Source organism: Carassius carassius, chromosome 41, assembly GCF_963082965.1.
Source record: "Carassius carassius chromosome 41, fCarCar2.1, whole genome shotgun sequence".
In the NCBI taxonomy this organism is placed as follows: domain Eukaryota; kingdom Metazoa; phylum Chordata; class Actinopteri; order Cypriniformes; family Cyprinidae; genus Carassius; species Carassius carassius.
The window spans coordinates 15,633,942-15,648,225 of NC_081795.1; the positions used below are offsets into that span (position 1 = coordinate 15,633,942).

The following is a 14,284-nucleotide window of genomic DNA, read 5'->3' on the forward strand; positions in this document are numbered from 1 at the left end:
GGCCGGGAAGCCGGTCGCGTTCATTCACAACTTGCGCCATGATGTCAGTTTGTAATATGCTAAAGCGTTACCTGCGTTGTCAACCCCCCCCCCCCTTCCTGCAACCAATCAACGCGCCCCTCATTTGCATTATTATAATGACCGTCCACGACAGCCAAAATATCGCATCAGATCTCGCGAGACAATAATGCCTACAGAAATAAGGGTCTGAGGAGCTCTGTGTTTATTTTTTTTTCCACTTTTCTTTTTTAGAAGGGCCTGAAAGACTATAATACAGCAGTAGGTATCCAAGGTAATACTAGGGTATGACTCCTTTAAACGCAACTCTGAGTGAACCGCTTCAGACGCTCAGCGCGTGCGGCAGGGAGCTGAACGAATCATTCAAACTGATTCCCGAACCAATTCACTCGTTTGCCAATTGGTTTGATCAAGCCTTTGAACAGAATTGACTCAAAAGAATGAATCATTCGCGAATGGGCATCGCTCATTGTCCAGAAAAAAGTAGACGGCGCGTTTGGATTAAACTGAAGCATTTATAACATTTATTGCATTAAGATAAAGTAACGAGAGCAGCGTCGCCCACAGTAACGAAGTAAAAGTACAGATTTCCCAGCCAAAATTTTTTTACTCAAGTAACAGTAAAAGTACCCATCTTTAAATATACTCAAAGTATTAGTTACCCCAAAAAATTACTCAAGTAAATGTCACGAAGTAAATGTAACTCGTTACTACCCACCTCTGGTAGTAATTAGCTTTTTCCTTTGTTTCCAGGGTTTTTCTTCTGTCTAAATGAAAGCTTGATGTTTTAATATTTGCACCCAGGAAAAAGTTGGGGGTTAGGTGCCTTGCTCAAGGGTCTCGCCTCAGTCGTGGTATTGAGGGTGGAAGAAAATGCTGGCCATCATGCTCATCTGTGTCAAAATGTTTGAGATGATCAGTCAAATCAATGTAGGCAGGCTTTACTTTTCATAGAGGCTGCTGAGAACAAAAAAATCTGAAAATCAGCTCACCCTCAGGCCATCCAAGATGTAGATGAGTTTGTTTCTTCTTCGGAACAGAATTGGATAAATTTAGCATTACATCACTTGTTCACCAGTGGATCCTCTGCAGTAAATGGGTGCCGTCAGACTGAGAGTCCAAACAGCGGATAAAAACATCACAATAATCCACACGACTCCAGTCTATCATTTATGTGAATCTTCTTCTATCATCTTGTGATGCAAAAAGTTGCGTGTTTGTAAGAAACCAATCCATCATTACGACGCTTCTGTCATCCATAATAACACTTCCTCTAGTGAAAAAGACAAGCCCTGTTGTCCTCACATCAACATTCAGTGACATATCGGTTTAAAACAGTTTTAGACTGTTTTCACTGGTAAAGAGTGCTTATTTCTCTCCTGAATCAGACAAGATTACTTTTACTGAGAAAGCGATATTATAAATAGACTGAAAGCAGTGGTTAGAAGTCAGAAATGCCTTAATGTTTTGTTTCTTACAAACTTCTCGCTTTACAAAACGTTAATTGATGTACTGGGGTAATGTGGATTATTGTGATGTTTTTATCAGCTGTTTGGACTGTCATTCTGACGGCACCCATTCACTGCAGAAGATCCACTGGTGAGCCAGTAAATGTTAAATTTCTCCAAATCTCTCTCTTTTTTTTTTTTGAGTGAACTATTGCTTTAATGCTATTTTAGGTTCATCGTGGTTTGTCCCATTAGATCTCCTCTTCCTTCTCTTGTTATAAAAATCTATCCCACTTTAAAGCAGTTAAGTGCATGACCCTGCATCTCTGGTGCTTGTGTTCCTTCCAGTGCTGGTACCGTGCCCATGGAAGAATTCTTGGGAGGGGCCTAATCTTGCCCCCCTCTGTTTTTCCAGGACTTTCCCTCACAGAGCAAGACAATCTCGTAATCTCACCTTCCTCTAAGCAGCCAATCTCTGCTTTTAGTATTTCACTTTCTCTATCTACAGTAGTTTCAGTGTCCTACCAGCTTTTAGTGTTTTTCTTTTTTCAGAAGTTAGTATTTGACTGTTTCTCTGCTTGTTAAAGTAACTTTTTTCCCTTTCATATGTGCACATTTACTGTAGCTCCCCCTGCGGTCCAGAGGACGAGGAGGGTTTGTTGGGGTCATTGAGAGCAGGAGGGCATGTATGAAAAGCCCTGAGACAGCAGAAAACTGGCCCTAGCATGTGGCCTCCATTCGCTCGCTGTGGATTAAAAATCCTATGCAGTTTGGCGGGCCGCCAGGAGTCTGTGCTAGAAACAGTGCTCGTGTCATACTGCTATCAAACTGACCATTAATGCATAACTGCAGGGAATGTGGTCAAATTAGATGCAGATTGTTGGTTGCTTTTCTAGTTTTGTGACAAATTGTGTGTACAGAAAACATAGCCTAACTTTAAATATGACCCCTTTATGATGAATCCCCATAGTATAAAGGCAAATATATATTTTAATGTAGTCAGGCCCATTTATACTGTATGAGAAAAAAAATGTAAGCATGATAGTTATTCAAATTAAAGCAATTTTTTAGAAAAAATATATTTTCACTTAATACAAAAAATAAATAATATAAAAGACAATAAATATTGTTCCAAAGCATAAGTGCCATATTTGTGCTAATTACTGATTCAGCTAAATAGTAAGAAAAAAAAAAGTTTTGTAAGTATATAAGATGTGACATCCTGTTTTGGTGTCTGTACCAAATAAAATTTACAAAATTGATTTTATATATTTGTGATTTTAATAACTGCTTAATGTCTGCTGTAATGTTTCTAATCACTTGTAAAAATAAAGTGTAAAAATATGGCTGAAATAATGTTCCATCGTCATTGAGCGTTTCAGATATATTTATGTAAAAAGGAACAACAAACTTTCAAAGAATAAGTGATTATTCTAAAATGTATTATATTTTAAATGTTTAAAAACTTCTAGCTGACAAATGGGAAAAAACCTAGCTTGATGCTTGACCTGACATACATATGTGTGTGTGTTTGTGTTTTTATGGGCCGTTCATACAGAAAGTGTTTTCCATTCCAATGTGCTACCTTTCCATTGTTTTTCTATGTAAATGCAGATGTATGACTGTTGTGTTTGCGTCTTTTGCAGCATCTCGCACATGAGCGTCACATTTTTTAAGACACCATTTTAAGTTAAACGAATTTCAACTTCTACATGCAGTGCCACTCATCAATGTCTGTTACAAAACAGCGGACCAATCAGGAGATCCCAGAAGTTTTGTGAGGTTTTCTTTACAGTAGCAAGTTGGCATGGTGGCACCTTTTATTTGACGGCAACATGGCAGAGGAGCCATTCTGTGCTGGGCTTTTTAAAAAACATTCCTGAGCATTGCATCTCGCATTTTTAGACACAAATATGTGTTCTGTGCGAATGGCCCCTTACAGTTTTTTTCCTTCTGTAAAACATGTATCTTCTGTAGTTTTGTTGAGTCGTCAAAATTATTAAGATCTTAAAAAGGTACTGTAATGTCTACAATGCATTTTAATTGCTATTTTTAGCTCTAAAATGATTCAGCAACTTGAAATGCCTTTTTTATGAAGTCTTTGGGAAGTCCTGAAAATCCCTTGGTCAAAAGATTTGGGAATCCTGTAGGTGTGGTTGACCGAGCATGCTCAGATCCACTGGAACGTTATTATTTTTGTTCATTATCATTATATAAGTGGGCAGTAAACTGGATTGTCATTGACTGGCGAGTGTAAGCCTGTAGTTTCCAGGCTTGTGGTTAGTATGAGCTGGACAGATATAGACTGTGTGTGGGCACGGCAGTGACTCGATGAGTCACACTACAATGCCGTAGCATCTCTCTGGGTGGAATATTCTTGACCAATGAAGCACAGCAGTGTAAACTGTCCTGATGGGCCTACCACATAGTACCAGGAGCTGATTGCCCTTTAAAGAGCACGCTTTGTTTGGAGAACAGCACCCGCCCCCCCCTTCCCACTGCCACCATTTTCCTTTTTCAGTGATTTGGGTGTGCATAGTTTATGTAAACATTATCATGTTCAGATAAGTTGATCTTGTGCCCTTTTTTTGGGCATCTGTCTAAACTCTTGCTATTTTGCAGTAGATTTTATATTTGCGATTTATGTAAGAGAACAGCATCTCTGAGAATATAATATAAGTGTATTTAATAGTGCTGTCAAATGATTATAAAAGTTTATTTTTACATGATATATTTATGTGTACTCTGTATATTTATTATTTATATGTAAATACGCACACATACAGTATATAATTTCAAAAATATTTACATGCATTTATAAGTAAACATTTTATATTCACATAATTTATATTATATATAAATCCATTTAATATAAAACATATTTTTCTTTAATATATACATGTGTGTATTATATATATATCGTTAGCCTCATAGCATAAAGTCATTTTTTGGCCAAATTGAGATATCAGCCTAACTTTACTGTCCTACCACTGCTGCATCATCCTGCCTTTCTGCCTATGTCCTAAGCCAATCACAACACTTATTAGAATCCAAAAACACTATCTGCCTAAGTCATCTCTTTGACTCATTTCTGGTCAGAACAAATCTTTACAGTTTAGAAACTGGCCCATGTGTGCCCATATCAGATGTTGACCAGACCTTCCTGAAAGAATGGCTCTCTGGACTGCCTACAGTCCCATCCCATTACTGCCGTCAGGTTCCCTCCTATCAGGAAAAGAAGTTCCTGGAGACGGGAACAGTTCTAAGTGATCTTCACAAGGAATATCAGAAAGCTGCTGGTGAAAATGGAGCGTGTGCTGTGAGTCAGACATATTTTCGAAATGTGTTCAGTGAGCAGAATTACTCCGTGTTCATACCAAAAAAAAGACCAGTGTGATGTATGTGTCAGCGCCAAGGTAGGAAATACAGATCAGGATAACCCTTACTACCCACTTGAAATTAAAGGCTCAGACTCAAGCTGAAAAAGCTAAGGATAAAAAGGAATCCAGTGACAAACTTTCAGTGTGGACAATGGACCTTCAATGCGTTCTTCTGTGCCCCAAGACGAAAGCAAGTACAATGTATTACAAAACTAAATTACAGATGCACAACTTTACTTGCTTCAACATGAACAACAAAGATGGATATTGTTACGCTTGGGAAGAGCATGAAGGCTCCCTCAGCAGTGAGGTTTTTGCCCATCTGCAGTCCAAACACTTCAAATCAATCCTAGATGCCAACAGAAACATTGAGAAAGTCATTGTCTGGAGTGATGGCTGTGGATATCAAAATCGGTGTGGTGCCATCAAGCAACACCTACCTTCATCTGGCCATGAAGCATGGTGTCACCATAGAGCAAAAGTTTCTGGTTGCTGGCCACACACAAATGGAGTGTGACTCCATGCATAGCCTCATTGATCGGCGCATCGTCAAAAATATTCACACTCCACGTGATTACATTGTCATCTTTGAGACTGCACGAATACATCCATCCCCAAACAAGGTGACCCAGCTATACCACAATGACTTCATGAAGTTATCTGGGGCCTACGTCACCAATATTTGACCAGGTAAAAAAGTTGGTGACCCCACAGTCCATGGCCTCCGGGGTCGAATCCGGTACAAGTTGGATTTTGAGTCTGAATGGGAGGACCTGCCTCAGCGAATCAACATCCCCAAAGAACCATTCCACTGGGTCCCACTCTTTCCTGCACAACTGCCAATTACTCTGGAAATTCAATGACTTGCAGGCAATGAAACCAGTACTACCAAGAGTAGCCCACCAGTACTATGACAACCTCCCTCATCAATAGACAGTGTGAAAATGAGTGTGCACAACACCTGAGTGGAACTTGGTGGGAAAGAAAAACAGTGGTTAAGGTTAAACATTAACAAAGAACTTGGTTAGGGTTGACAAGTTACACATCTTGGTTATATTTAGGAGAATAAAAAAACTTTGGTTATGTTTGCACAGCACCTAAGTGGAACTCCGATTAAGGGTGGAAAAGGAAAACAGTGGTTAAGGTTAGACATTAATAAGAAACTTGGTTAGGGTTCACAAGTTACACATCTTGGTTATATTTAGGAGAGTAAAACAACTTTTGTTATGTTATGTTTGCATTTTTTTATGTAAGAGAAAAAATGCCTAAGTCATGGCATATTCTGCCTAAGTCACTTTTATTGGTTAGGCAATTGATGATGGATCTTTTTCTTTTTGCATACTTGTTCACACATCTAGTTGAATGTACTGTTATAATATCAATAAAAAATAACAATGTGATTTCTAAAAAATGTGTTTTTTCTTGTTTACCAAAAACATTGAAATATGACTTAGGCAATTATGCTATGAGGCTAACGATATATATATATATATATATATATATATATATATATATATATATATATATATATATATATATATATATATATATATATATATATATATAAAATAATAAATACACACATATATTATGTAAAATAAAATATATTTTTTTTATTTCGGATGCGATTAATCGCGATTGTTTGACGGCACTAGTATTTAAGCATAAAATATGGATATACACTGCCTTTCAAAACTTTGAGGAAGGTAAGTTTTTTTTTTTGATTTTTGAAAGAGATCTCTTTTGCTCACCAATGCTGTATTTATTCAATCGAAAATACAGCAAAAACAGTTATATTGTGAAATATTACTACTATCTCAAATAACTTTTCTATTTGAATATATTTTAAAATGTAATTTATTCCTGTGATATCAAAGCTGTATTTTAAGCATCGTTACTCCAGTCTTCTGTGTCACATGATCCTGCAGAAATCATTCTGATATGATGATGTGCTGCTCAAGAAACATTTCATGTTATTATCAATGTTGAAAACAGTCGCACTGCTTAATATTTTTGTGGAAACATTTTGTGAGATTTATTTCGGGATTCAAAAATCTTACTGACCTCAAACTTTCAAATGGTAGTTTATGATAGTGGATACATCGGTGTTGTATTCTGATTGTTTTTTTTTTTGTATTGGTTTACATGTAAAAAAATTTAAACACTAAATTATATTTAAAATCAGTTTCAATTCATTTTAATATAAAAGAGCCATGAGAACATTAGATCACATGATCGTAAATAAAAGAAACAAAACTGCATTGCATATTTAGTTTGAACAGAATTTACATTTACAGTTCTTGTCATTTATAAAATGCAAGTGGAAAGTTTTATGCAGTGACTAAGTTTCTAATAAGGATTTATTATTTGCATGTTCTCACTTATTTCTATCCTTACTATTCTTAACTAAAAGCCGGTGTCTTTAGATCTGTTACACACAAGCACCTGTTGGTTTAATAATGCTGCTTCACCTCAAAATAAAACACAACCAGATGAGGGAGCCATTCACTAACATTGCACACGTATTTTAAGAGGACCTCACTGGGATGTCATCAATCACGTCTTATTTTCTGCACATTCATGGTTAACCTACATATATCGACTCAGTTAGTAGGCAAACAGCTGTAGATAATGCATCCGTTAACGCATTTGACTCAGCAGTGCGTCTCATGGGTGTTTTGTACCATTGCAATTTAGTTCCAGTGCAGTTTGTTTGTCTTCAGAAGCATTCATGATATTTTCGTCTCACTGGATGTTGCACCATCCTTGCGATACAAACACTTCCACTTCTGTTTCTTTTTCAGTGATGTAGCGTTTGATATAATCCTGCTCTCGCTTTTTATCCTTTTAAGTCAAAAGCTGTGGCAAATGACATCAATGCACGAACTCCTCCTCTAGCGTTACATTCAGAACCTGTCACATAATATTGAGTCTTAAACGATTATGACAAACGCTCTTCATGCAGTGGCTCTTCCAGAGCGTTCTTGAGAGTCGAGCCATCTGCCAATCGAGGGGGGAATCAGGAGAAAGGAGAGAGGGGCTGTTCGATACTGAACCGGACACATGTTGAGTTAACGGACCGTTCCTGCGTCCTCCGCGGATTCGCCTTCTGCTTCTGATTCCCGAGCTGGGAACCGGTTCACCCTCGCGCCCGTAACCCCGTTTGAATCATGGACTCGAATAAAATGGTAGGTGATCGACGAAATGTTGCAGTTTAGCGGGTGTTCGTGCATCCACACGGTTTTGGGGGCTGGCGCGTGCCCGTTCGAGGGGTTGTTTTGTATCGAGTGATATGAAGGAACGGTTTTGTTGTTTATTTACTTCAGATCTAGAGCGTTTACTCCGTGGACCGTTACATTTAAGCGGGTTACATCTCGCTAAATATATGAAAGCACATTTGAGCAAGTATTAGATTGTTTGGGCTCCTCGACTAGGCTTTTCCCACAGCATTCCCGGATTTTAGGAACGCTAATATAAGCATATGCCTTGGTGGAGGGAAAATGCGTTTAAATGGACCGCTGATGTCTGAGATTTTAAACCGCAGGAACGCAAAAACAGTTTTATCAACTTAAATGGATAGTAAGTTATTGTTTACCCACTGTTTACTCACTAACTTTACTCACTATTTCTTTGCGTAAATTGCGTTTCAAAAACAGATGCTAGTCAGAATCACCACATGAGAAAACACTCAATGAACGTGAATGTTGACTGAGACCTTAATATCATCCCTAACATCACCTTTTGTGTTTTGTAGAAGAACGTAAGTCATACAGGGTTATTAGGGTCAGTAAACAATGACAGCTTTATAATTTTTTTTTTAAGGGTGAACTGTCACTTTAAATGTGCAGTTAATGCAAACTCTGGGATTTAGGGTCACAGCACTTAAAGTGTGGACTTAAATTTTGGTCTCTTGTGAGATCTGAGGCATCGTCTGTTTTTGGACACACGATTCACTGTTTTGACATGAATCACTGCGTCCTTCTCTTTGCTTTGACTTTCAGTCCGCTATCAACATTTTGTGTGACAATGGCATGAAAACATGTCTTTACTTGAGTGGGGACCTGGAAGCCCCACTGGGGATAGTTTGTGCAGACCACGAGGCTAAATCAAGCTTTCTGGAAGGCCAATGATTGATGTAATTTGCACTGAAGCAGGAGCAGTGCTTGGTTTTGATCTGTATCTTCTTGAGAGGATTTGAGGTTTACAGCAAGCTCGTACAACTCAAGGTTTCTTTCAGCTGTGCTGTTGTCGGAGATCTTCAACTCACTTCATCGCAGATGTTGTCTGTGACAAATTAGAACACAAGCCTTGTTTCCTTTAACAAGATTAAATCAGATTTCAGGGTAAAAGTAAATGTATGAACATACTTTTATATATATATATGGGTTGGTATGGGTATATGTAAGGGTTGGTCTGTGATTTGGATTGTTGTATTGCATTTATTGTGTTATTTTGTAAAGTATAATTGATCATGAGCATCAAATTATTTGAAAAAATTTGATGTACACCCATTATTTTTCAAAAATTCAATAGCCTGAAGTCAATAATTCTGCTTACACTAGTTGCCACACCTTAAGACATTGTTCAGACGTTGTATTGCAATGTTTGTCAGATTTTCGTCCTTGACTTTCTTGCGTTTAGGACTAATTTCTTATGCCTCTCATCTCAAGCCTCAATTCCAAAACATCATTTTAGAGCTCATAATGGAGGCTTGAGCCAGCAGTTAATGCAGACAAATGCAGTTATTGGAGAGATATATTAAGTGTGTGTGAATTACCTGTTGGTCAGTAATGAACGATATGTTTGCATTTGATGTTAATTAGAAGCTGTATTTGGTCAGAGTGAAAATATAGAAAAAATACCCTCATAAATATAAAAAAATAGACCTGTATTCTGCTGGCTAGGTATTGCTTTTTTATTAAAACTTTCCTGGTGATGTTATGGCATGGTGGTTGTTTGTTTTTTCCATTCCAGAGCCATAACTATGTGTTGACTGAATGTTCCCTGAAAGAGGAAGTTTGAATCATACATGAGTCAAATCAAAAAAGGAAGAAAATTTAATTTCATAACCCAGTACACTTTTGCCTTTCCCAGTACACTCACATGGGGCGTTGACACTCGACACTTGATGAAGGGCGTTTCTGAAGCTTGGTGCTGACGCGACTGTCATTGTGACAACAGCCAATCACATTCGTTTTCTGGTGTTGCATGAACATGATTGGCTTGCGTCTGCACCAGGGTGTTTGCATAAGGTGATCTGATTGGCTGACGCCTTCGTTGGCGCTTGAAAAGTTGAAGTTTTAAATTTCTGCCACAAGCAATTGTGCTGACGCGACAGACCACAATTAATTTCAGCAATGCTTGATGTCACTCCATTGAAAGTAAACGAGAGGCGTTGATGCTGACTCCCTGTGTGAATGGGGCGTCACTGCTGTGACCTTTTAGAGAGGTGGAGTGGTGTGCTGTGTGGGAGACTGTTAGCTGAAAAAACAGAAGTGGCTAAGTGTGAGCATCAGGAAAAGAGACAACTGTGTATGTTCTTGGAGCGTGTGAGAGAGTTTTTAAATTTTTTTCAGGGTGTTCAGACCTACCTGTGTGAACAGAGGCCCACCTCAGGAAGTCGAGAGGTATTCTTAGTTGTTTCAACTTTAGTTTTTACACCCACGGCTCAGAAAATGCTAAAGAGAAACCTCAGACCAAGGCCTCATTCATTGCTCACTATCAGCAGTGCTCCTGCAAGCCATCCTATTCCTAGACTTAGGGCTGGGTAAAAAAAATGATTCTTTGATTAATCGTTTTTTAAAATGTGGTCGATTCAAAATCGATTCTCAAAGGCCATGAATCTATTTTTTTCATATTCATATTATTTTTTCATATTAGTGTACGCTTTCGGAAGTATAAATGGAAGAAGTCTGCGTCCGCGCTGGCTGTGTCCGCGTTTGGATTGCTCATTCGGAAAGTATAACACAGGCTTTACAATCACAACTTCATTGTGCTGTTACTACAGTCGTGGCCAAAAGTTTTGAGAATTACATAAATATTGGAAATTGGAAAAGTTGCTGCTTAAGTTTTTATAATAGCAATTTGCATATACTCCAGAATGTTATGAAGAGTGATCAGATGAATTGCATAGTCCTTCTTTGCCATGAAAATTAACTTAATCCCAAAAAAACCTTTCCACTGTATTTCATTGCTGTCATTAAAGGACCTGCTGAGATAATTTCAGTAATCGTCTTGTTAACTCAGGTGAGAATGTTGACGAGCACAAGGCTGGAGATCATTATGTCAGGCTGATTGGGTTAGAATGGCAGACTTGACATGTTAAAAGGAGGGTGATGTTTGAAATCATTGTTCTTCCATTGTTAACAATGGTGACCTGCAAAGAAACGCGTGCAGCCATCATTGCGTTGCATAAAAATGGCTTCACAGGCAAGGATATTGTGGCTACTAAGATTGCACCTAAATCAACAATTTATAGGATCATCAAGAACTTCAAGGAAAGAGGTTCAATTCTTGTAAAGAAGGCTTCAGGGCATCCAAGAAAGTCCAGCAAGCACCAGGACTAGGGCTGCAACTAACGATTATTTTGATAATCGATTAATCTGTCGATTATTTTTACGATTAATCGATTAATCGGTTTATGTACTTATATTTTAGTTTTTCCCATTTTTCCCCCAAAGTAAATTATTAATAAAGGGTCTTTATAATTCAGCATAGATTTTTAAGAGATTTTAATAATTTTGCATTGTCATATCCTCATCACAAATATACCTGGAGTTGTTTTATTATGTGTTAGTAATCCTTTGTCGAACTCTTCTGCAATCAGAACACTGACCCATACTCTAGCAAATTTCACAAGGAGATTTCAAATAATGTTTTCACCATGGCAGTCCTTAGAGCTCCTAAAGTAGTTTAACATCCCGAACAAAGCTTATTAAGGAATCTTTCAGAACATATTTTCACGAAGAATAAGGATAAAACAGAATAAGATTGCAGTGCGTTGTATTTTATTATTTACTGGGAAACAGCTTTATAGCTTATGCTGTGAAATTGTAAACAATCCTTCGAATAAAGTGCCAATGGCATGAAACCTGAATGGAACTCACAATTTAAAGTAAAATCCATCAGAAGGTTGTCCAGAAAAAACGGACACACAAAAAACCTGCTGTGTGAAAAAGAGCAGTGAATACTTAGAAAAAAAAAAGTGCATTTCAAATATCTTTAAACATTTACCTCTCTCATTCAGTCATAATTAGGCTGCAAGACTGAATTATGAACTGGTAAACGACAAACTGATCACAGAACATGTTTGTAAAGCTTTAAATGTTAACTGTTAAAAAGCAATGTTATCAGCTTTTACGACTAAACATTTGCAAACAACATTGTACTGGAGAATCTGCACAAATAAAAGGCTTAGGGGCCGTTCACATATCGCGCCTAAAAACGCGTGGAAAACGCTAGGCGCACCGCTTTCTCCTTCTTTCCAAAACGCTCGGGCAGAAGCGCCCCTGAGGCGTCTGCCTTTGCTAAGCAACCATGACGCGCTCTCTCCTAGAAGACGCGGAAATTTCAGCAAAGGATAAATGGATTTGCAGCTCAAAAAATCGATTGCAGTAGCTCTGCTACTAAATTTATTTCAAAATAGGAATCCATATACAGCTATGATCAGCTGTTCCTTCATCTTGGCTGAGCTTTTAACGTTGTTACGGGAAAGGATGAAGCTGATTATTTAGTTCTTGTCACATGACCCGCGGTGCGCTTGCTGCATTCTGAAAAGTTGAAATGTTTTTAACTCGATGCGCTGTGCACGCGCCTGGAAAAACGGGTGCGTCGCGACCGCGTCGCTTCCATTATGAGCGCGCATACTGCGCGCCTACATTGGAAATAACGAACATGAGCGCACAAAAGACGCGATATGTGAACGGTCCCTTAAACAGTTCAGTAGTGCAGAGTTTACAGGTTAATCTTCTTTTTTGAAGGCTCAAAATAAAGTACTCCCACATCCTGCTGAATGCTGCAGACGCAGTTCGGGAAGCACGTGACATAAAACGAGGCCAGCTATTGGCTATTCGCTACTTCTCCTGTTGTACTGGCTGAGTAAATCCTCCGGTGGCTCATTACTGCCACACTTTGGTCACCGCAGATTTGAAATATGCACGAAATAAGCCGCTTACGGCAAATAAATTATTTAGCAACGAATCGATGACTAAATTAGTTGACAACTATTATAATAATCGATTTTAATCGATTAAATCGATTCGTTGTTTCAGCTCTAGCCAGGACCGTCTCCTAAAGAGGATTCAGCTGCGGGATCGGAGTGCCACCAGTGCAGAGCTTGCTCAGGAATGGCAGCAGGCAGGTGTGAGCGCATCTGCACACACAGTGAGGCCAAGACTTTTGGAAGATGGCCTGGTGTCAAGAATAGGCAGCAAAGAAGCCACTTCTCTCCAAAAAAAAAAACATCAGGGACAGATTGATCTTCTGCAGAAAGTATAATGAATAGACTGCTGAGGACTGGGGCAAAGTCATATTCTCCGATGAAGCCTCTTTCCGATTGTTTGGGGCATCTGAAAAAGGCTTGTCCGGAGAAGAAAAGGTGAGCGCTACCATCAGTCCTGTGTCATGCCAACAGTAAAGCATCCTGACACCATTCATGTGTGGGGTTGCTTCTCATCCAAGGGAGTGGGCTCACTCACAATTCTGCCCAAAAACACAGCCATGAATAAAGAATGGTACCAAAACACCCTCCAACAGCAACTTCTTCCAACAATCCAACAACAGTTTGGTGAAGAACAATGCATTTTCCAGCACGATGGAGCACCGTGCCATAAGGCAAAAGTGATAACTGAGTGTCTCGGGGACCAGAATGTTGAAATTTTTGGTCCATGGCCTGGAAACTCCCCAGATCTTAATCCCATTGAGAACTTGTGGTCAATCCTCAAGAGGCGGGTGGACAAACAAAAACCCACTAATTCTGACAAACTCCAAGAAGTGATTATGAATGAATGGGTTGCTGTCAGTCAGGATTTGGCCCAGAAGTTGATTGAGAGCATGCCCAGTCGAATTGCAGAGGTCCTGAAAAAGAAGGGCAAACACTGCAAATACTGACTCTTTGCATAAATGTCATGTAATTGTCGATAAAAGCCTTTGAAACGTATGAAGTGCTTGTAATTATATTTCAGTACATCACAGAAACAACTGAAACAAAGATCTTGAAACAAATACTTGTCAGGCTCGGGCCGAAATCTGTCGGGCTCGGGTCCTGTCGGTCCTAACTTTCAAGGCCCGATTACAGCTCTAATAGAAAATCGAATTGAAATCGAAAATCGAAATCGAATCGATTTGAGAGCTTGTGAATCAAAATCGAATCGATCTGGAACATCTGAATCGATACCCAGCCCTACCTAGACTGTTCTCTGAACCACTTCAATGTAGTAA

At 38.8% G+C, this 14,284-nt stretch overlaps 1 protein-coding gene across 2 annotated transcripts in view; it reads left to right on the forward strand.

Annotated features, from left to right (window-relative positions):
• The window catches only part of LOC132122854 (huntingtin-interacting protein 1-like), a 52,903-nt gene that overhangs the window by 8,006 nt on the left and 30,613 nt on the right, over positions 1 to 14,284 (forward strand). The window contains exon 1 of one of the 2 annotated variants that reach the window (XM_059533338.1): positions 7,742 to 8,034. The exons of the other annotated variant lie outside the window; for it this stretch is intronic. Coding sequence (XP_059389321.1) covers positions 8,017 to 8,034 — 18 coding nt within the window. The 5' untranslated portion in view covers positions 7,742 to 8,016. Of the gene's footprint in view, positions 1 to 7,741; positions 8,035 to 14,284 lie in introns of those variants that run through there. 2 annotated transcript variants of the gene reach the window in all.